Source organism: Episyrphus balteatus, chromosome 1 (genome assembly GCF_945859705.1).
Source record: "Episyrphus balteatus chromosome 1, idEpiBalt1.1, whole genome shotgun sequence".
NCBI classification, from domain to species: domain Eukaryota; kingdom Metazoa; phylum Arthropoda; class Insecta; order Diptera; family Syrphidae; genus Episyrphus; species Episyrphus balteatus.
Genome location: NC_079134.1, coordinates 22,261,434 through 22,284,741, shown reverse-complemented (window position 1 = coordinate 22,284,741; position 23,308 = coordinate 22,261,434). Strand labels below are relative to the sequence as shown.

At 30.8% G+C, this 23,308-nt stretch overlaps 1 protein-coding gene across 4 annotated transcripts in view; it reads right to left on the bottom strand.

The window, feature by feature from the left end:
• The window catches only part of LOC129914428 (tRNA-dihydrouridine(16/17) synthase [NAD(P)(+)]-like), a 134,922-nt gene that overhangs the window by 94,209 nt on the left and 17,405 nt on the right, over positions 1-23,308 (bottom strand). The window contains exon 2 of one of the 4 annotated variants that reach the window (XM_055993710.1): positions 21,523-21,669. The exons of 1 other annotated variant lie outside the window; for it this stretch is intronic. Coding sequence is in view for 1 of the 3 variants with exons in the window: in XM_055993688.1 (XP_055849663.1) it covers positions 16,853-19,597 (2,745 nt within the window). In the remaining 2 variants the exon portion in view is untranslated. Of the gene's footprint in view, positions 1-1,685; positions 1,701-16,260; positions 21,670-23,308 lie in introns of those variants that run through there. 2 more of the 4 variants (XM_055993703.1, XM_055993688.1) reach the window with 2 other exon arrangements.

Genomic DNA, 23,308 nt, shown 5'->3' with positions numbered 1-23,308 from the left:
ATAGCTGGTAATATGGAGATGGAGTGTGTTTATTTATTTTTTTTCGGATATGGAATAGAATAGACCGACGAACCAGACTGTAATGAATAAAAAAACAGAACTGGACCGAAAACAATAGATATCAATTAGCTCAGCTGTACTGTCATATTTATGTGTCAAAACAAAATTAAAATGGGTTATTTGTAAAATATTGTACTTTAAAGAATTAAATAGATGAAGATTTACATAGTTGCAAATATGTAGGTGCAACATAAGCACTCTAAAACTTTCGGTTTTTATTATATTTACTGTCCGAAATTTTCATTTATTTGAAACTAACCGCGAGAACTACTCCCGAGCTCATTTCCCAACTCTTGAAAAATTGACAGCTCTTCCATTTCTCATAAAAACTACGTTTGTGTGGGAGAATAAAAAAAAATAGTTAGAAGCCTGCTGAAAGCATTTATTATGTCGTTTTCGAGTGGTTTCACTCAAGGATTCACTCATTCTTAAATCCAATAAAACAGTCTGAATCGCTTCCACTCAATTCTGAAATTTTATATCTGTATTGTTGAATAATCAAATAAATATATTTTGGTTTAAATATAATTATAATATAATTAAAAATAATAAATATAATTTGGTTTGACGTTTTATTATTTAAGTATTAGTGGTTTTGAGTGAATCCTGAAAGAGGATTTTTATTCTGAATAGCGTTCTGTCTGTCATATTCGTGAGAATAAAAGACTTTTAGAAGGCTTCTGAATGATTCCGGACGCTTCCGCAGAGCCAGTTGAAAACGACATTAAATAATAACGTCAAACAATTTCTCCTAGTGAAAAAACATAAACATTTTTTTTTGATTTTTCACCAAACAGAATTGAGTGGAAGCGATTCAAACTTTTTTTCGGAATGAGTGAATCATTGAGTGATTCCATTCGAAAACGACATTTATGTAGTTGAAAAAGATTTTGAAAAATATTGTTCAAATAAACCCAACTGTACCTACTGGATCTACATCTCTTTAAATGTGTTTAAACAAAAAAGTCAGAGTTAAAGGCAAACTGCATTAACAAGTATGCTTTTTTCGTGATTGTAAAAATTGTTTTAAAATGATTTTTTTTAGAGGCGCCACTTGCAATCTTGCCCAGGGGCGCCGCTATAGTGCTTAAACCGGCACTGTATGCACTAGAGAGCTAATTAAACAGCATATTTTAGATAATAATCTCTTTTTTCAAAATAATTTTTTTCTAAAAGTTATTTGATATAGAAATGTATGATATCTGAAAATCTTGTTGGTTAAGGTAACTTATTGTTTTTTGAAGCAGATTTGAAGTGAATTCCAGTTTTCGACTCCTGATTTGGATGAAAAAAAAAGTAAAATATTACCTAAAAATATTATATTTTAAATAAAACGTCAAAAAATATTTCATTTAAAATTAGTTTTTGGCGAAAATAGTGATGAGCAGAGCTCAAAAACTAGACGTGATGGAATAAATCTGTAAACAGTTTTGAATTCAGCACATACAAGTTAATCAAAGTCACTTTACGGAGTTCTTGCTCCCGACATTTTTTTTTTTTTGCCGACCAGTCTTATATAAATAGGTGAATGAGAAAAAAAAACTCTAATTTAATACTGTTTTGGTTGAAGAAAAATGTCTGGATCTCAAATTATCCAACTCCATGATGTTGGCTCTTACACTTACAGATGTTAAATTTTTTCACCTCTGTAAATAAAAAAAAAAAAACAGAATAAATTTGTGTCAAAAACTCTTTATTTCAACAAAATTAAAAATTATAATAATAATAATAATAATAAAATAATCTACTTGCTACAAATTGTTTTACAAAAATATTAATAAAATTGAAATAAATCAATGTGTAAATTATTATACTCTTGTTTCTTCTACAAGTTTTTATAATAATAATAGTTTAATTTTTTTGTATGTATAACTTATTTATTCTTTCCGAATGGTTAGCCCTATTTTGTTCTTTATATTTAAAATATAAATAAAATTTCACAATATTTGTTTTTTTTGTTTATAATTTCACTAATTTTGTTTGTTTGATTTTTATTCAATTTATTAAACACCATTTTTTGTTTTTGTTATTTTTGTCTAAACATTTACTCATAAGTATACTACATTGATTATACTAGACATTGATTCTGTTGTTGTTTGTTTTATTATTATTATTTTTTTTTTTCTGTAACAAGAATATAACTTTATTACTTAGTTTATATTAAAATTATTTTTTTTTTTATTTAATTGATCACATTTAAATTTTGTTTTTTTTTTTTTTTTAATTTTTTATTTAAATTTAAATACTTAGCTAATTATGCAAAATTAGTACAAATGTTTACTACTTTGTTGCGCATTATATATTTTTTTTTTGTTTTATTTAAATATATATAAATATCAATTTGTAAAATAAATATTTAATTTATCCTAGCTACGATAGCTAAATGGATATTTATTTTTTGTTTTTGGTTTTTTTTGTTTGGTTTCTTAAAAAAATGTTCTTAATTTTCAATATTTTTTTAAATATTTTAATGCTTATCATTAGCATAAATCAATAAATCAATTTTTATTTTATTTGTTGTTGCTTCTAATTTGTATTTTTATTTTTTATTTAACAAAAGCACAGCAGCTGTTAAAAATTACAAAAAACTTTTAACATTCAAAACCTTTCATTTTTTTAATATCTTTTCGTAATGGTTGATGCTTTCTTTCCGTTCCGTTGTCGCCATTTTTTTTTTTTTTTTTTTTTTTCATTAAAATAACAAAAATCACTGTTATTTTTTTTATTTGTCTTTCTTTTATTTGAAAGTTCATTGAACCAAATTATTATATCGATTATGAAAGTGATATTGTTACTTACTGTCGAGTCGACTACGACAACGACTAAGTGCAAGGATATAACCTGGGTAATGGTATTATAGTATTGGATTTCGACTATACGGACGACCAATGTTGATGATGATGATGATGGGGGCATTAAAGGTAAATAACCAGACAGAAAAGAGGGATCATAAGGGTAAGAGAGTAGAGTATCAGAAGGCGTACAAATTCTTAACATTTGATGGGCGTTTGAATATGATTTTTTTTTTTTACAAAAAAAAAAAATACAAAAATGCCATCAGAAAAATTGCTTTTACCTTCTCATTTCTATTGATTCAAAGGAATTATTATTATTTTCTTTTCATTTTTCCCCCCTTCTCCCCTATCTTTCCATTAGTATTGGATTTCAAATATAAATAAGCTTAACAGGTGCCCATGGTTACTTTTTTTCTTGAAGGTAAAGGTGTTCCATACCTTCCAATACAAAAAAAAAAAAAAACATATTGAATTGGATTGAAAGATTTTTTTTCTGTGTTTTGTGGCAAAATATTGATATTTTGATTGTGTCTTTTTTCCATGGAGACATATTTTCAATGAAATGCATTAAAAAAAATGTCTACAATGGATGGAGAAGGAGGTGATTTTTCCTTTAAGGTTCGTTTTTGATTTTTAAGAAAACCAATTTGATATAGAATAAAAACTTGATTAAGAAAATTCTTGTTAAATAACTGTATTGGACATTTGAGTGCTTTGGTTTGAATTACTTCTAAGAATTACACATAAGTGGCCAGGGTAGGAATACAACTCTCACAATCTTTAGAAATGATTAAGTATTTATTAGACTGACGACAGAGAGACTGGTTCAAAATAAAATTTGGAACTTAGATGACGCGAAACTTTTTTCTATGGAAGTGTACTACGACGTCACAATAATTACTTTTCCAAGAAATTTTTATTTCTCAGACACAATCGATCCAACCGCAAATGTCAACGAACTGATTAAACCTATTTGGTGACATGATTAAAATAAATTGACATGTGCGACATGTATTTAGATTTGGTTAGAAGGGGTTATGACAGGACAAATGACAGGATAATGAGTTGTGACCATTGACCATTGACTATTGAGGATTCCTATAATATAAGAAATTAAATTGGATTGAACTCCAAAGATCTTAAAATGTTGGCATTGTATTGGAAAAGACAAGTATTGGGAGTGTTGTCTCCACAGAAGGCAGAAGCGAACAAGTCGCATCGGGAAAGAAGGCGATGATTTCCAATATTTGGAGCAATAGCTCTTTTAGCATTAAGATTTTAGACTGAACTCAAATTTAGAATCTGTTATCCTATTTGAGGATCTGTAAATTTAGCTCGACGTTAAACTACGAACTTTCCTAAAAGATACCTACAAAATATTTATAGGGTTCTCTGGCTTTTGAAAAACTTTTTACGATAGAATACGGACTCAAAAATGCAGAAGAGCCGCAAAATTAAGAAGTTTTGGACATGAAACAGTCGAGGAAGAGTAACACTGATAAAGAGCCGTAGGGATAAAATGTAGCAATTTTTGAAATAATTTTTCAAAATGTTTTCGAAAATATAAATACCAATAATTTTTTAATTAAATTAGAAGTTTTAAAAATGTTAAAAGCTTAATGAATGGTCAGAAGAGGTTAACTGATTTCAATATTCATTCAACGATAGAAACTTATTTTTAAACTGTTGATTTCTTAAAAAAAAAAAAATGTTCCACATACACCACAGTGACCCATTACATGTTAAATTGGTTCAAGTAATTTTTATGACATTTTCGATTTGTTTTACGTATGCATAACTACGCTTACAATCTCTTGCTTTAACTGCAGTTCAATAATCTTGACGAGAGTTCTTTATCTAGTCCAGACACAGTGTAGGTACCAATTGCTGTTACCTTTTTCCCTCTTTAATTGTTTGTTGTCTTCAAATGTATTTCCATGTATTTGAAACAAAAATCATTTATAATTCCTTTACATAATAAAGTTAAAAAGAAGAAGTTCAAAAGGTTAAAGTATAAACCTGTTGCAAAATTATTCTCAGACCATTTTTTGTGAATCTTTGTGTTTTTATATTAACCCTCTGTCGGCACACGGGTGTGAATTTGGCACGACAAAAATGAAAAAATTACAATTTTTCAAAAAAGTGGGTGCAAAAAAGTCTCTTTATAATGGTGTAAATACATTTTTTTTTAAATTGTGAAAACAATATTCGAATTCCTCGGAAAATTCTACATCAATTTCATATACGTTTTCTCTATAAAATATGAGACATAAAAAAGTTCTAGCGACATGAAAAAGCAGAAGCAAAATTCGCACCCGTGTGCCTATCACGTCACAAAAAAGAGGTGTGCCTACAGAGGGTTAAATCATTGTCATTGTGCCAAATTCTCACGGGTTTACTAAAGGCCGTTATACTGTAACTTTAGTCATGAAGTTTACTGAAAATTTGCCATGACTCGTTAAAAAGTAAGAAAAAGTAAGATTGTACCTATCTTTACAGACTTTCGTTTATCATGTGACAAGCTTGAATCGAATTTTACTTAGTAAATTCACTCTCTGTCGACACACGGTTGCGAATTTGGCAGAAATAAAATTAAAAAAAATAACGATTTTTCAAAAAAGTGTTCGAAAAAAAGTCTCTTAATAATGGCGACAATATATATTTGTTTGGGAATTGTGAATACAATATTCGAATTCCTGAGAAAATTGTACATCGATTTCATACGAGTAACCTCTATAAAATATTGACACCAAAAAAAAGATATAGCGACTTGAATAAGTAAAAACCAAATTCGCTTGTGCCTATGACGACACAAAAAAGAGTTTTGCCTATAGAGTGTAAGGAGTTTGTGAAAGCTTACGTATCTTCAATCTAATCTATTGAATAAATACTTCTTCGTGCTTATTAATGGTTGCTCATTAAACTATTTCTTTGTTAACTCTGGAATACTACAAGGCAGCCATTTAGGCCCTTTACTTTTTATTTTTTGTATTAATGACGTTTGGAAATATTCAATCAGCATAAATGCGGATTTTTTTATCACATGTAAGTAAAGTTTTTGTTTTTGGTGTCTTATTTGACTGTAAATTGGAATTAATAGAACATATCAACTCCATAACTGTTAATATCAACTCACTTCTTAGTTTGATTAAGAGAGAGTTTCCAAAGAATTCCTAGATGAAAGTTTCAAAAATTAGAACAATTATACCTTTTTGAACTTTTCAATAAACACTACTTTGCCTTAAAGCATATGGAGGTTTTAGAGCATGATTTTTTAGAGTTTGTGAAAATAAAAAAAAATAGTTCATAAATTTTTCCTCTATTGAGTGCCATATTAAATAGAAATCAACATAGCCTATAACTAGTGGACAAATTAGAAGATTAAAACGACATTTCATTAGCTGAATTATGAGAAGTAGTTTAAAAGTTATGATGGAACATTGAACATACAACATGCGGTCGAACAGAAATCATTTTTTTTTTTCGCAATGCAAACTTTTCCAAAAAGTAAGATACATTGAAATAGTAAATCAAATCTTTTCTCTTATTAAATGTTTATTTCATTTATTTTTCGTTTCCATATAGTTTATCTTTTAAAAGAAAGGCTAATGCCCTTTTGAGAAAGTCTGTATCTCTGACACGATGTAAATAATGGCTCAATATACCTAATATCGGATGTATGGCCAATGGAAACGTAACGTTCGAAAAGTTCGGTTTTCAAGTTAAAACATTAGTTGTCATTTATTTTGCATTAAATCTTTCAACTTTTTATTTGTGGTAACTTCTCAAATGGTTTTGATTTCATCAAGTTTATGATTTTTTATTTTAATTTTGTCAGATATTATGTCATCTTTTATGACGAAGATTGATAAATTTATAGAACAATACCATACTTATCATATTGATATAATACCACCCCTTAAACTTCAACTAACCCCCTCTTAAATTAATAAAAATGTTGTTATAATTTTTTATATTGGTTAATAAAAATCATCAACAACTTTTATTCTTTTGAAGAAAAAAATGCTGCGTTAAAAAACAATAAATTCCAATTTCATAAATATAATTCTGTGTAAAATCATATTTGACAAAAATATAATTTGTTAATGGACGGTTGGGAACAAAAACCCTATAAATGTTGATGTAAGAAACGTTGCGTGTCAAGACATATTTTTTTTATTGTACCTATACTTTTCATAAGAAAAAGGTTAAAATAAGGCGGAATAAGTCCTACGACGGACACCATGTATGTTAGTGTAGCAAAAAAAAAAAAAAACTTTTGTTGACCTTAACCTATTCAAGGAGACTTTATAATTAATGGTTTTATGAAACGAAAGAAAATTTAGAAAGGCGTTAACGTATTCATACTTAGAAAAGAAGAAAAAAAACGCACATGGAAATTTTCGAAATAGATGAATTCACGCAAGTTTAAAAATCAATTTGAATAGATATGAGTTCTGAAGAGGCGATTTCACAAAAATCGTATGTATGTAGGTTTAGTTTAGTGGGAATTTTTTTTTTTTTTTGTGAAGAAAGTTTGAAATTCACAGTATTTTGATTGATTTGATTTTTTAGATATCAGTGTTTCAGATATCAGTGGTTCATAAATAAGAAAGGTCAAGTAACTTGACATGACGCTGCGGCATCGCCAGTCGCATCGCTCTTATGGAAAAAAGCCTCACAAGATTTTGTGATGATTTTTCATTTTGAAAATTTCTGAAACTTATTCCAAAAATCAATATTCACTAGGCTTAACATTTCCTGGTAATCTTTCTCCATAATAAATTAATCCAAAATGTCAGGTCAAGGATGAACACACAACATATTATTCAAATACTTTGCTCCTTAATTATTGGAAAATAATTTCAAAATTCCACGAAATTGTACATAAAAATTGTATTTCAATTTTTGACTTAAGCTTAATGGGATTTCATTTACTCTTTGCACACAACACATTCAAATCAAAATCCTCAATTCTTTGAAAAGAACATCATCAACATCAACCTCATCCTTAACAAAAACCAAAATACATCACCTTCATCGTCGTTGTTTTTTTTTTCTCCTTTTTTTTTGAAAATGGATGTGTAAATGCTTTTATCATCTACACTCCTGCTCAAATTTAACGCACATCATATTTATTTTACAGAAAATTCCTACTATTACTTTGTCTCACAGTATCGTGGTTATTTTCTCAAATAAGACAGGAGTGATCTTAAATTGAAGGTATGGAGTAAAATGTTTGTGGGGAAGATTTGGAGAGATATGCTGAAGTCTATCTGTCAACCCGCTAACCTTTTAGAGATGAGTCATAAATTTTCATGAAGTAAACTCTGCTTTACAACACCTACGGAGTTAGTGAGCTCTCCTAGACCTACTTTAAATACCCAAAAATACTTGACTGATATCCTCGAACACCATGCGGTTCCAATCACCCCTAGATTTGGTCCACAGTTCAGTTTGATGCACGATAATGCATGCTAGAGTGGTTTGAAAATATCTTCAAGATTAAAATATGCCACCCTTGAATTGACCACACAGATATTCGGATTTGAATTCAATAGAACATGTCTAGGAAATGTTGAAAAAAGTGCATTTGCGGCCGAAGCATTCTTGATCCACAGAAAATTGGAGTGAAAGAAAAGTTACAATAAAACCTTCAAATGTTAATTCGTGGAATGAATAGATGACTCCAAGTTGTCATAAGCGCTAGAGGAGACAATGCCAAGTATTGAATAAAATTATTGGAAAGAACTGTCACGTGCTTCAATTTAAAAAATTTTTTTCTTAAAAAACAAAAATTATTTTAATATCAGTTTTCAGACCTTAAATTGCTAAATTTGGTTCATCTTTTTTTTGATACCAATATTATTTCTGTACATCCATTATTACGCATTCTACGATTAATTGTTCGAAAAAATAGCTGAAGTCTTGATTTTGAAATCCGAAACTTCAAACTCAAATATCTCCAAAACCCCACTAACGAATTTGAAAATTTTTTACCCACGTAATGTGCTTATTGTCACCTTTCATTTGATACCAATTTCGTTAGTGCACACATTGGGCCCAAAAATGTGCCATCTCCTTTAAAAAAAAAATAGAGTTTTTGGAGTACCACAAGGTAGTATCTTATGCCCCATTGTGTATCTTTAGTAAAAAGCAAATAAAACTTATGCGACACATTCATAGAGTATTTTGAAGATTTTAATGCATACCCTAACAAAAAAAACTTGAAGAGCTATTGGAATGGTCGTATTTCTTTTCTAGGACCAAAAGAGCCGTATTCTATGGTGGCAGAATGCAAAATAGCTCACGGTGTAAGCCACCCTCACTTTCATTTGGGGTAGTGGCCTATAAAACTGGTACACAAAATTGCACCTTCTTTTTTGTTTTATGAAGTTTCTTGACTGTTTTTTATTATTTGCCATCGCTGGTTTCAAATCTTTCTCAGTTTTTTTTTTTTTTTTCTAGCAACTCTAGTTTAGAGATAGAGCTAAAAAAGTAGCATTAAATCGATTATTTAGATTTTGTAACGGGAATGTCTCGAAAACGCTGCTAGAAAATGTTTGAGTTCGAATTCGAGTTCAGCAACTCAAAAAACATTGGAAAAGTGCATCAAACTTATTAAAATAAAACCCTTGTTGCATGGTGTGAATTATTTTTTTTTTGTTCTTTTCAACTCCTACAGTAACTACAGATTTTCAAACCCTTTGGCTCGAAACGTTACAAACTTTTTCCCTATCATCAAGAAATTAATTTGAAAATTGAGGGTGTAAATTTAGAAGAAATGTGGGGAGTTTAAATGTGCCAATTTGTATTTTTATATTTTACATTTAAGGAACAAGAAAATGCAATGAAAGTCCGGTTAATATTTTTTTCGACTCCAAATGTGACCAGCCTAACCAAACAAAAATTGAGCGGTGAAATTTTTCTTTAGTACCTAAACTTCTAAGCAGCATTTTATGCTCAAGAATATTCTTCAAATTTCTCTTCAAACGTATTTATAAGATCAAATTTGATTTTGACTTTTCTTAAGTTTTGAGTAACTCAAGTGCCGAAAACTAGATCGAACATTTACTTGAGAAAACTCTTGACTATGCGGATTATCCTCTAAATATTTTTTTCTTAAACGAAAACAAGGCTCTACTCCAGAGATGGCAGAGTAGATTACGTCAGGTAATCTACTCGGTTAACTACGCGTAGTTAATCGAATAAACTACTCGCTTGATTTGTTTCATGTACTACCTACATTTGCTACGTGCAATAACTACATAAAAAACGTTATATTTCAAAAATATTTAAAAAAAATAGCTGTGTTTTCGTGAGAATTTGGTTTCGTAAAGTAAAACCTTTTCAAAGAAACCACCCCAAGTCCATCTGGTTTCAAATATTCTATTCAAATTTACACTATCACAGCTATGTATTTCGATTTGAATAAGACTTTGACAATTTGGTGGTAAAATTGGCATTTCAAACTACATTTTGACGTCTAGCGCTACGTCTGCTACATTTAATTACGTTAACTACATTAAACTACGTTAACTACCTCATTTATGTAGTAGACGTAACAAATGTAGGAAATCAAAAAAAATCCAATTTTTGCCATCTCTGCTCTACTCTGTAAAGCAGGTAAAGAGGACAAAGAGTATCTATGTTTAATAAAAACCTCTAAGCTATATTATATCTGCGTCAGTCAGAAGGTTTAACATTTTCATGGGATTTTTCATAAAGGATTTTTTTACCAGGCATGAAACATAAAAAAAAAAATCCTTAAAAAATGAGATTACAATGAAAATTAAATGCAAATTTCAGCTAATTAACTTTGAAAAAAAAAAAATGTTGATTAATCTTTAGTCAAGATAAAAGTTGTTAGTTTGTACTCATCTACAAGTGATTTATGATTTTCTGTTCTATTTAAACAGCGAAACGGTACAGATTTTATGCTTTCATTTTATGTTTTTCTCTAAAAAAAAAAAAAGCATTAATTTGATTTTATTCGTATCCTTTTTTAACACAACACAGTCTAATAATTGCACACATTAACTTTTTCTATCTTTTGTTTTATTTTTTTGAAAAATACGAATTCCATTAAATTTGTCATTTTTATTTATTCACTTTTTATTTTTTTTTTTATTGAAAATTTCTTTGTTTCTGTTAAATTTTTAAAAATTAGTCTTATGAACAAGCTTAAAAACTACTTTTACAAAAAATGTGTATTTTTTTTTTTTTATTTTGTTTTAATCTAAAAAAAAATTCATCTATAAGTAATTTTATATTTTAGGCAATTTCATATTTTTTGGTTTTATTAAAATGCATTCTATATGCTTTCAGTTATGTTTAGTCAAATTTTATTTAGTCATTTGAAGTTGAGCTCAATTTCTATTAATTTTTTTAAATATAAAAATTTAATATTAAAAACGAAGCAAATCTAGTCAAAGGCAAAGCAAATTAAATTTAAATAAAAAAAAAAAACCTTAACTTTCGCAGAGAAGTAAACAAACAAATATGGAGCATATCCGTTTACAGGAGTTTGAGTAAGGAAGTTAGTTTATGTACTTGGCGAGTTAATTGGAGTTTTGCAGGCACGAAAAAAGTACTTGAATGAGGAGAGAAGTTTATAACTACTCTACTACTTGGCAGGATTAAAACGGGCGACATTAAAACTTTGACACACAATTTCTTTTTTTTTTTTTTTGTTCCTTTTCGTAATAAAACAATTCATTTAAAAAAAAAAGGCGCGGTTATACTAACCTTTAAAGTGAAACATGTTAAGCTTACTGAGCACATAAAATATTGCAACTTTGTAAACTTTTTTTTATTCGGTTGGATGTTCATTGGGTTAAGGAGATAAATTAAAGACATTACCATAGCTATAAATCTGGACCAGATGCTTTTCTGACTATGCTACAAAACTGCAACATGTAGTAGGTGGAAAGGTGAAATAAATTTCTATAAATTATTTTGTTCCTTAGGCATAGAGTTAGCTAGGATTTGCCTAAGCACTGAAAGTCGGCAAATGAGGACACAAACATGTGAAACATTTCCTCTCGATAAGCTTCGAAGTTTAAACTATTTTTGTTTTATATTTGGTTCAATTCTTTAATGCATCTTTGCTTTTTGAATGGTTTGAAAAAATGCAAATTTATGCAAAAGGACTTGATTGAAAAACAACAAATAATGGCGAAACAAATATTTGCCAAAAATATTCAGCGGTATGACAATTCTCACTGCTATTTCCCGAGTGATGATGTGATCTAGCCAAAGTGCAGCGACTGAGATGGCTGGGTCATGTTTCTCATTTGGACTTTTATACAATAATTTGATACAGTAAGGTTTTGTACGGTTACGGCTATATTCAGTGCTCGAATATCTAACGAAATAAATAGTCGAACAGAAAAGAATAGCCAATCAGCATAGAATATTAAAAGAAAGCTATTAAGTGTCAAGTGGATTAGCTTCTGTTGCAAGTGGTTCGTGAGGTTTAAAGGAAAAGTTTATTTTTTTTATATTTAATATAATTTTTATGATTTTAAACTTAAGTTTTTTTTTTATAAAGTGTTGTCATAAAAAATGGGGGTGCTTGGAAGCAAAAAATTAGTGAAAAACTATCTGTTTTATGTGTTCATTAGACAAAATGTATAATTTTACAGTGTTTTTCAAGGTTAAGACCCTTTTTGTTTTAAAGCTGTGTATATGTGGAACCAAAAAGTGTTTTGTCTTTTTGCGCACAGGTGCGACACTCATACAAAATTTTTCGTACTCTAGGATGCCAACCGAATTTGGAAAAAACAAATTTTTGATATTTGGATTTACAAAATCAAAATTCGATGCTGTGTTTTCCTTCGTTATGGATAATTTAAATAATTTTTCATTTTCTGAAGAGGCAATTAAGTCAATAAAGGGAACCATCAAAACTTTATGTTTGAGGTTTGACGAAAAAATGGCCAAATGTAATCGTCATAGAGAACGCTTTGAAAGCAATAATTGTGATTGGTTAAATGAAATCATTCAACTGCCACAAATTGTTTTAGATGAAATTCCCTTATCATCTATAACATCTTCGTCACAAATATGCTACATTTGCGCAGCAAAACCATCTGAAATGAACATTCAGCCAAACTTTCGCAAAAGGAAGTGGACCAACAAGCACTGTCCTTTGGGTTAAGTCCGCTACACTCTTGGATACGGTTTATGGAATGTATCCTACACATCGCTTATAGACTAGATGTTAGATGGCAACACGGCCAGAAGATTTTTCAGAGATGAAGAAAAAACTGCTGAAATTACAAGAATCGAATAATGTTTCACATTATTTTAGAAGCGCTTGGGATTCCTTTGAAACATTTGCAAGAGAAACGAGGGAGCTATATATCAGAAACTATAGCTGGTTTTGTATGCCAGCAAATATTCATAAAGTTAAATATTAAAGACTATTTTTGATAGTGGCACTGTAAAAGCCAAGGTTATGGAAAATAGCTAATAAATAAAAATCTAATAAGAAAAGAGTTTCCTTATTTTTCAATTTTCTCAAAAGCTAGAAGGCATAGGAACATATTGTTTTTAGTGTTTGATAATGAGTGAATTGAAGCAGTTGGATTTATCAATCAATTTTGTATTGACATCCACAGTCTTTAAAAAATAGTGTTCTATGTGTTTTTTAAAACTTTTTTTCCCAAATTTTGACTTTGAAATTGGTTATTTCAAAAACTATTTACTAAAATAACTTGATTTAAAAATAAGAATTTAGTATAAAATGTTGGCTTTTGAAAAAGGTATCATTCAAAACTGTAAGTGTTGCAATCTTTTTAAATATTTTTTTCTTAATTTTAAGTAATTTTTTAGAAAATTGTCCCTCCCTCTTAAAGGGGGGAAAATTGACCCTCTCTCCTGTAGTAAAAAATTCTTGTTTTTACCTCCTCTACAAGATTTCGTTACAATTTTATCGTACTTTTGCGCAAAAATGAACCCCATTAAACCTCTTTTGGTTGAAAATATGAAAGAATATTAACAAAATCGTTGTTTAATTTCTTTTTGTATATATTTGATGTAAATTCTATAAAAAAAATCATCGAAAAGTTATAATCTGTGAGCGTTATTAATTAAATCCCGCTAAGTGTGCGAACTGTCACACTGTGCAGCGCATTATATCGTTAGGAGCTATTTTTGGCGATGACTTAGTTCATGTTTACAGAAAAACTCCTCAAGATGTGTGATGGTACTTTCATAAACACGCAGTGCAAAATGTAAATGCGATATTACCCGTCTGAGCTATTTAAAACATGCACCGGCATCTCAGCAAGGAGATGCGCAATCTGGTGCTTTGTTCAACTTTGGTCGACGCAGAAGTGTTTCAAATTAAATATCGTCTGAAATCAATGTAATTTACATAATTTTTACCAAAAAAACGTGAAAAAGTTACTCTTGTTCGCAATGAACCAATTAAACAGGAGTAGCATTGTTAGCAAAATTAGGGCTGTTACACTCCCGTTCTCAATGCCTCATATTTTGTATTTGAATATGTTTCGAGAAAGTCTTGCAATTCTTTTTCTATCTAAAAATAGGTACGGGGTAAGAAGACAACCTGTAGGTTCAATCGCACTGCTCAGAATAAAACAAGTTTAAGGCTTTTCAAACATAGAGTTTACATTGACAAATACAAAATCAAAGAGCAGGAGGCGCCAGATTATGCCAGATTATGTCCTTAACTTAAAATTGTATCCATTGATATTGACCTCTTGAAGCCAAATAATGACGGCTTTTCAAGACTTAATATTTAACACACATTCACGCCAGATGCAAAAAAAAACTTCTGAAGGCCTATTTGGGGAATTGCGATTTTCGTCACCTGCAATACATATTCACGTCAAAAAATAGTTCTTCAGAACTATCTCCTATGAAATTCCAGTTCCGTATGACGATGTTCTGCCTGACTTTGATAAGCACTCTGTGCAATATGAAAAATGTAAATAAACACAGGCCCACTTTCATATTTTACTTTTTTACAGTTCTGACGTTTACATGGAAAAAAGGTTCAACCTTTAACAGATGTTTGTAACTTTTGAACTTTGCATACGATATCAATACTTTAAGATCGAAAAGATTTGTCGAATCTGGTACGTCCCAGTTTTGTTATAGCTTATGTTTTGGGGAATATTTTATCGTTGCACTGACAAATTCAAATTAGGTTAGTCAAATTTGAATTTTCTCACTGTGACAAGGTATACCTACCTATTTTTATTTTAATCAGGTCAGGGGACAAATAATAACATAGAACTAACGCACAATATGAATATTTGGCAAAAATAAAAAAAAATATGAAAATTCCATACGATATTACCTTTCACTCTTCATAGTTCACAACTTTTTTTTTCAAAAATATCACATGAGAAGGTTAACAACTTGCAAATTAATAGTCCTTTCATTGTTCCAGAGGAGGAATACTAGTATCTTAAAAAAATTCGATCTCAAAAAGATTCTTTCCGCAGGTTGTGTGCTGGCAACGCAATAATAGGAAATACCGTGTTTAGTTAATTTTGTAACCGGAATTTTTAATTCTAATTGTCTTCATATACCTTAATTAAGACGCATTATTCAAAGTTTGAACTGTCAATGCGAGAAAATACCTAAATAATGTAGGTTAAATATTCTTCTATTTTGTTTAATTTTTAAATTTTAGGTACAATGATGTCTTATTGTTTTGAAAAAAAAAAAAAATTGTCAGCTTTTAAGTGCCGTCTATTTTGTGTGAACCTCTTGTTTATTTGTAGGTTTAGTTAATTCCAAAACCAACGATATGTAACTATATTAAATTTATTAAAACGTAAAAGACAACGGAAGGAAGAATTTTACAGATTTATCATGTTATTCGGAAAAGCCCAGACGGTTTTTGACGTTGATTGACAATTCGAAGCAGATATAAATTAATTTTATATATATGTAGATATACCTACTTTTGTCATTCCAATGAGAAATACAATATAATTCTATGTAGAAGGATGCCAAGAAAATATTCATCAAAAAGAAAAAAAAAATAAATTTTCTTCCTTATTTTTTTTTCTTATAGCTTTGAAAATATTGCTTGAAATCAATTTTTATTTATTATCGTCATCAAATAGGAATATGAAATTGGAAAGAAAACTTTTTATTTACTCTTTCTGAATGAAACGTATCAGATTATTTTGTGTTTTTTTTTTTGTTTCTGACATCTGGACTTAGAGAAGATGGATTTGACACATAAAGGATATATTGAAACTAGATAAATGCGTTTCTATTCGTTTGCTATCCTCTATCATAGAAAGGATATTTTTTGAAATCAGCGACTTCAATATTAAAATTCTTTAAAGATTGATTGATTTATTCCAAGACATATTTATTTTATGTTATATTTTTAAGTAATAACTAAACATATCATAACATTAAAACACTTCGTCAATACTGATTGTTTCGCCAATATCGTAAGAGAAACTCTTTGAAAATGAAATTTATATATGTATACAGGAGATTTTTGGGTTTAAAATGTAATATGTGACGAAAATTCAATATTATTCGTTTAATATCGTAAATATCGTATTTACGATATTTGCCAAAAAATATCTAGAACAAAAGATTTCGACCGAAAAATTTATAAAACAAGTGTGGAAACTATTTTGAGAGACAAAAAAAAAACGATTATTAGTATTTTTAAGGTTACAACACTAAGCAAACATTTTAATAAAGCAATTTTAAGTCTAATTTAAGAAGGTTTATAAGCTTTTGAAGCTTGAGTTATAAAAAGGACGGACAATATAATGTAATCACTAACTCTTCTTCATCTTTATTTTATTGACTCTCAACTTCATGACTAAATAAAACCATCAAACCAACAAAGCAAAAAACACAACTACTTCGAGTACCTCTACCTAATCCCCTATTGGATGCATTTATTGTTCAAGACTATACAATAAACAACAGCTTGTATAAGACCTACGCAATTGCATTTATATAGAACTCACTCTTTCTTTCTAAGTAGCACTACTGCTATCACTATCAGTATTCAATGATCCATTAGATGCTTTCAATTCAGAACCGCATAAACTCTTTGACACTGTAGCTGGTGAACATGATGCACTCATCCCATGACGACACGGTTGTGGTGATGTTGGATTTGACAAACCCGATTCATGTATCGGCGATAAAGTTGGCGAACGTTGTCGCAAAAAATGTTTCCTTCGTTGTCGCCGATAAACCGAATTCAATGTTGTTAACCTCTGATGGGATGATGATGATGAATTTGTAGGAATATGTGAAAAGCTTAGTGTATCTGCCAGTTCGTCTAAATCTGTGGGATTTGGCATCTTTCGTCGCGCAGGAGGTGGTGCTGAAGGCATTGTCAGTCCATGAGGAGCTGTATTATAGGTATAGCTGTTGTCTTCGTCTCGGATAACCGAAGTTGGCAATATAGTTTCTATCGACTGAACACTGCTATGATCACTTGACGGTGAACTGCTGCTCGAATTCTCATACATCGGAGGGTAGGGTATTGGCCGGATTTGATTTTGCTTAACATTGCATGTGGGGGCGGGATGTTGAGGCGGATGTTGGTTGGCGGCAGCATTTGCCATGGATTCGTTGTGTCGGCAGCGAGGTCTCCGATATCGATTTATCATTCGCATCATGTGTCGAAATCGGGCTATTGGCCAGGGTCGATTCATGCGAGGCCTCTGAGGCTGTTTAAAATTGGCACCATTTGTCTTGATGAAATGCACCGGGATTTGAGTTGGGTTTTTCTTGTTGCCCCCCATCATCACTCCGTTGCCATGTTGTTGCTCAACATCTGAGCCATTACTAATTCCCATCGAAATTGTCGAAATAATATCGTTCGGCACATCAGGACTGTCAGGCACACTTGAACAGCAATTCCATTTTCGCCGCCAACGATGATGCTTCGAAATGGTCTTAACATTCTCAGTCTTGAGGGGAGTCTTTATGTGGAATGTGCAGAAAGTGCATTGTTCGCTAAAGTGCAAGAAAGATCGAGTTGTTGCGGAGGCTTCAATCTCCCCCACCAGCGTTGCCTTGCTCGCTGCTGTACTGAGTTTTCGCCGCCTTTGGGCGAATTTCGAACAACAATGGAACGATTTGGTTTTACACTTTTCCACTGCTTCGATATCACCGGCGGCGGCCGAAAGTGCAGCTGCTGCTGTAGTAGTTGCAGTTGTAGCCTCGTCTGCTTCGAGCAGCGAGCACATGTAGTAAGTCTTGAGGGCAGTCTGATGGTATTCGCGGGAATTCTCGCAACAATGCAGTGTTGTAGGACGGTCTTCGGGTTTGGCTTGGAAGAGACGAAAATCATCGGGAAAACTATTAGGGTGGCGCAAACTCGAACAAAAATACATTTGACTGCAAGAGTCTTTGGACGAATCGGGGCTACTGCCATCAGGGCTGCTGTTGTTCATGTTGTATGTGACATTTTTTGGCAAAGTGGAGAGGGCTTGTTGTTGCTGCTGTTGTTGGCGGTGATTGCGAATGTACTCGTAGGTGGTTAGTCCGAGGAAGGAGATGTAAATGTGGAAAAAGCAGAGATGTAGAAGCAAACCAGCTGTAATGGCCGCCAAAACACCAAGGAATCCGATAAATACGAGGAATATCGTATCGCTGAATCCGATACCGTTGACAGCTGCAGCTTCAACGGCATCTTTGGCCAAGCTCGTTGGAGTTGTTGTATCATTGTTATTAAAGTCCGTTGAATTTTCTAGACTCTGATTGAATATCTGCATGGTGTCATTCCAGAGCGTTACATTTTCGGGCATTAGCGTTACATCATCCAGCGAAGTCTCATTAAACGAACTTTGCTGCACCACAGCTCTCGTTACAGCCACTTCGGCATCCATATACCAAAAACTTAGCCATTGTGGATTCAAATGGTACAAAACAATCTGAGCCAATGCAGCGGCCACAATGACCAAAGTCGCAACTACCGCCGACACGACACACATCAGGAACGCTACATAATTTCTCGAGCCAATGCAATGATTCAACCACTTACAATGATGATCAAATTTCCCCACACACTTATTGCACACAGAACAGTGTTTTGTTCGTTGACTGGTAGTTCGTATATTACACAAGTGACATCTACCGTTCTCGATGACATGCGAATGTTTAGCGCGATCAAATTCCGGTACAATACGATCGTTACGATGTAAACGACGTAATTCACGATCTGCCGGATCAATTAACAAAGCAGCTAAATGCGAAACTATATGCACAATATATAAGCCCGATACAAGACCGTATAAGGGACCTTGCAACTCACTAGCAAACGAAGGAATCAATACCCAAAATGAAGCAATGCCAAAAATAATTAAAACAAACCAGCCAAAAACTTGCAACGGGTGTAAGGGAAATTGTAAGCCGTTCAATCGACGTCCTTTACGATGTTGCAACTCAGTGACATTATCCTGAAAGGACACACACTTTGAGAGATTGCATTTAAAAATGGATGAAGTTTTTTTGTTTTCATTTTCATCGTTATCGGGATTATTTTCGCCATTTTCATCATCATCATCGTTGATGTCTCCTTTATAATTTGCGTTGGAATGTGTAAGTGCAAAATGCACTATATGTGCTTTAGAATTAATATTTCTATCAGCAGCAATTGGTGTTGGTGTTATTTCGATTGTTGTTAATTTATTTAAATTATGACCGTTGCTGCTACCGTTCGTTTCGATTCGATTCGATGCTGCGTTTGTATGCTCTGGGAGCATGTTATAGCGATTATTTCAATAACACAATAATACAGCAGCAGTGGGTAGAAAGAAGATGAATTTATATTAAACGACATTCCACATACAGATTCTTTAAGTATTTATATGGTATACCGTATAGATTAGGCGTTTTTATGTTTATTTTTTCTTAGAGAAATATGATTCAAGGGAAATTTAACTGAATTTATCATTTTATATTATTTTTTTAAGTTATTTTAACTCTCACTCTTATATCGTATGAGTATCTTCTTCAAAGTGTGATCAAATTGTGTGACACTACGTTTTTCATGTTTATTATTTAATGTTTATTCAAAATACGACTTTTTATTCAAATATCGTAAATATCGTATTTACGATATTCTAATTTTTTAAGTCAAAACCACATGAAATTCTTCTATTTAACCGAAAATATTAGTTAAAACGGTATTTTATAAATTTTTAAAAATATCGTTTCTATTTTTCACTCATTCGTCCATTTATGGAGTTTTAAATTCTTGGATTTTCACTAGGAAAATGAATATTTACATTTTTGTTTAAAATATCACTATTTTTTCTTCATTTTATGATAAACTCAGCAAGATTAAGTTTTCTTTATTTTATATTTTTTCACTATCATGCAGAATTTTTCAACAATTCCTTTTTAACAAAACATCGGCAATATTAAATTCTTGACTAATTGCCTTTCAACCTGATTTAACCGTTTAGACAATTTTTTTTTTTTTTTTTTTTTTGAAAGGTCAAACGCTAGCAATTACTTAAAAAAAGAAAAACACTTCAACAATTATTTTATTTGTTGTGACACACAAGAGTATCCTTTTCAGCTTTTAACATATTTTTTTTTTGTCGCATAAAAAATTTTGCTCCTTTTTGTAGCTGCTACTGAGTTTATTCTATATTTTTTCAGGGTGTGTTGAGTATCTCTCGTTTTTTTTTATTTTTTCCTTGGTGTTTATGTAACAATAATTGTTGATGATAGAAAAGTAGAATAGAACAACAGCAATAGACACACACAAACACACACACACACAGAGTGAAAGGAAAGTACAAAAATAAAGAGATTACTTTTGTCCTTTTTTTTTTTGTTTAAATTTTTCTTTTATTTTAATTCATTGAATAGACAGCCCCGTATTGAGTTAAGGATTTGTGTGGTTTTATTTTTAACAATAAATGACAACAGCTACATTGAATACATGTAGTTTAATTGACAAAAGCACAACTTGTATTGTTTGGAAAAAAAAGGGTTGTTTTTTTTCGATGAATTCACGATGTAGACAAGGGCGACAACGATGACGGTGACGGTAAAATGACATGTAACAACAACAACAATAACGACGATACACGACCGACGATTAAACAAAAAAAACGTATACGATATACACAATGGATGGATGGTTGTTATGGCATGTTTTTTATATCTTTCTTTTTTTTCCACCGAAAATCACTTGTTTTGAGAGAAAATGGGGAGTATTTTTTTTTTTGTTGTTTTGTATTTTTTGTTTTCAATTCAACAATAGAAAAAGAAAAAAAGAAATAAACAAAATTGTTGTTAAGATATGGTTTCTAACCATGACGGACGGGGTATAAGCTACAACTAAATCTCATGGATGTGGTGTATCTCAATGAGCCAACTTGGTGGAGTTTTTGTGTAGAAAAGCGTTTTATTTTCTCCTCTCAAAACTCTCTCTCTGAGTTTTTCGATATCATAAAAAAATGTGAGTGGGATACTACAAACAAAAGTTTGCATCAACTTATAGTTAAAAGCTTTTATGTCAAGAGGTAACCCTCTTTTTTGTTGGTTGGTTAGATTGAAGTTTATTATGGTTTTGTATACAGATGTTATAGATCACACTTTTGTGTGAACTCAGTTTAATATCATCTTTTTGAATACTATGGCTGGCTGGTTGAGTATAATTAATCACACTTACCTTGGGAGAGATCTTTTGTGTCAATGTGTAGTTTAAGACAAATTCACAGGAATAACGAAAAGTTATATTATTTTGCTTATATAAAATTTGTGCAAAGCTTAGCAAAAGATTATCACAATGACAGCTTGCTGATGGTTTTTTGCTTACCTGTAAAAGAACAAGATTAATATTATATTCATTTTAGTATTGAGCATTTGGATTAAGTATAATAATAACGAGAGAGAGAGAGACAGAGGGCGGGCGGTAGTGGGTGGGTGTTGATGGTTGTTATAAGAAAAACAAAGCTCCCTTTTTTTGAGTGCGTTTAAAAATAATTTTTTGCCTTAAATGGGAGGATGCTGGGTATTAAGAATGAATATAAATTTGTATTAAGGGAATGCTTAGCTCTATTAATGCGGTAGCCTATACAAATATTTTTCTTTAAAAATAGATTCGTGTGGAGTCTAGACGGCATCAATGTTGAGATGGAATATAGTATTTTTAGATACGTTTTTTAACAAAAATATCCATCACAATTAATTAAATAGAAGTTTATTTTGTATAGGTATTTGCACAGCAGCAGCAATTAGAATACCTAGAGGTTCATTTATTTTGTTTCAAATTGAAAGAACGTAGAAGCGGTAAATTTTATAAATATATTATTGTTTAATTAAGATTTAAATAAAACGAAAATTAGACAATACTTTAATGGGATTAATCAATAGGGTGGGGAAAATTGATTTAAGACAAATATATAGAATTTGGTTAACTTGAGGAAGAAGTGCCCTAAATTCCGAAGTTTTAAACATGAATTTATGTAGGTAAAGTAAACGAAATCATATATAAATAGTTTTTTTTCTACTTTGCATTAAAAAAAAGTTAAATTATTTTTTTATAGCCATTGTTCAACGGTTATAACACTTTTTTTAGTAGTTATGTGTAAGAAGAATTATTGTAAAATATGACTTATTAAAAAAACTGATGGAATCCATGCATTTGCGGCAGCAATGTGAAAAACTTAAGATTTTACAGTTAAAATAATTTATTAAATTAATAGGCTGGTTTTGCATTTTGGTACCAATAACTTGCTAGTAACTCTAGATTTGATAAAAACTTTTACCATTCTGCAATCCCCTTTGGACGCGCATATTTTTAAAAAAGTTGGCCACCTACGTTCTTATGGATTTTTTTTATACCACAGGTGTTTGAAAATTTTCATAAAATATTTTTTTTTACATTTTGCATCGAAAAACAAATTTCAAAATTTTTTTAAAGAAAAGATGCAACAGTTATAAAAACTTTTAACTTCTTATGTAGTGAGAAATTTATAAAAATAAGAAATTTATAAAATTCATTCATTCGTGGTTGTGGTTAAAGAAAACGTAAGATGATAAAATTTAAAGTACACTGAACGAAAAAAAGGTAATATTTTCTAAACTGGTTGCGATAGAAACTTTTTCTATTCGGTTTCAGAACAGTCAAAAGTGCACCTATCAGCCATTTTAGGCTTATCCATTTTCTACCGGACACCCTGTATAGATTTATGAATGTATTGGATTTTGTTGTTTTTTCTAAATTTTGTAAATTAAAAGTTTTTGTGTTTTTTAAACAATCTGGTATCAGGGTTTTTCGATATTTATACCAAAAATTTGTTATAAATAAAAATCTTCTGAAAACCCTAAAATCTCCAATAAATTCTTGAAAAGTCAAAATTTCGAAGTTTGTGCAAATTTTAATATTTTTTTACTTGCTCTATAGGTACGGTGACCATCCGTTCATTATAATAATGAATTGTTCATTATTGAAA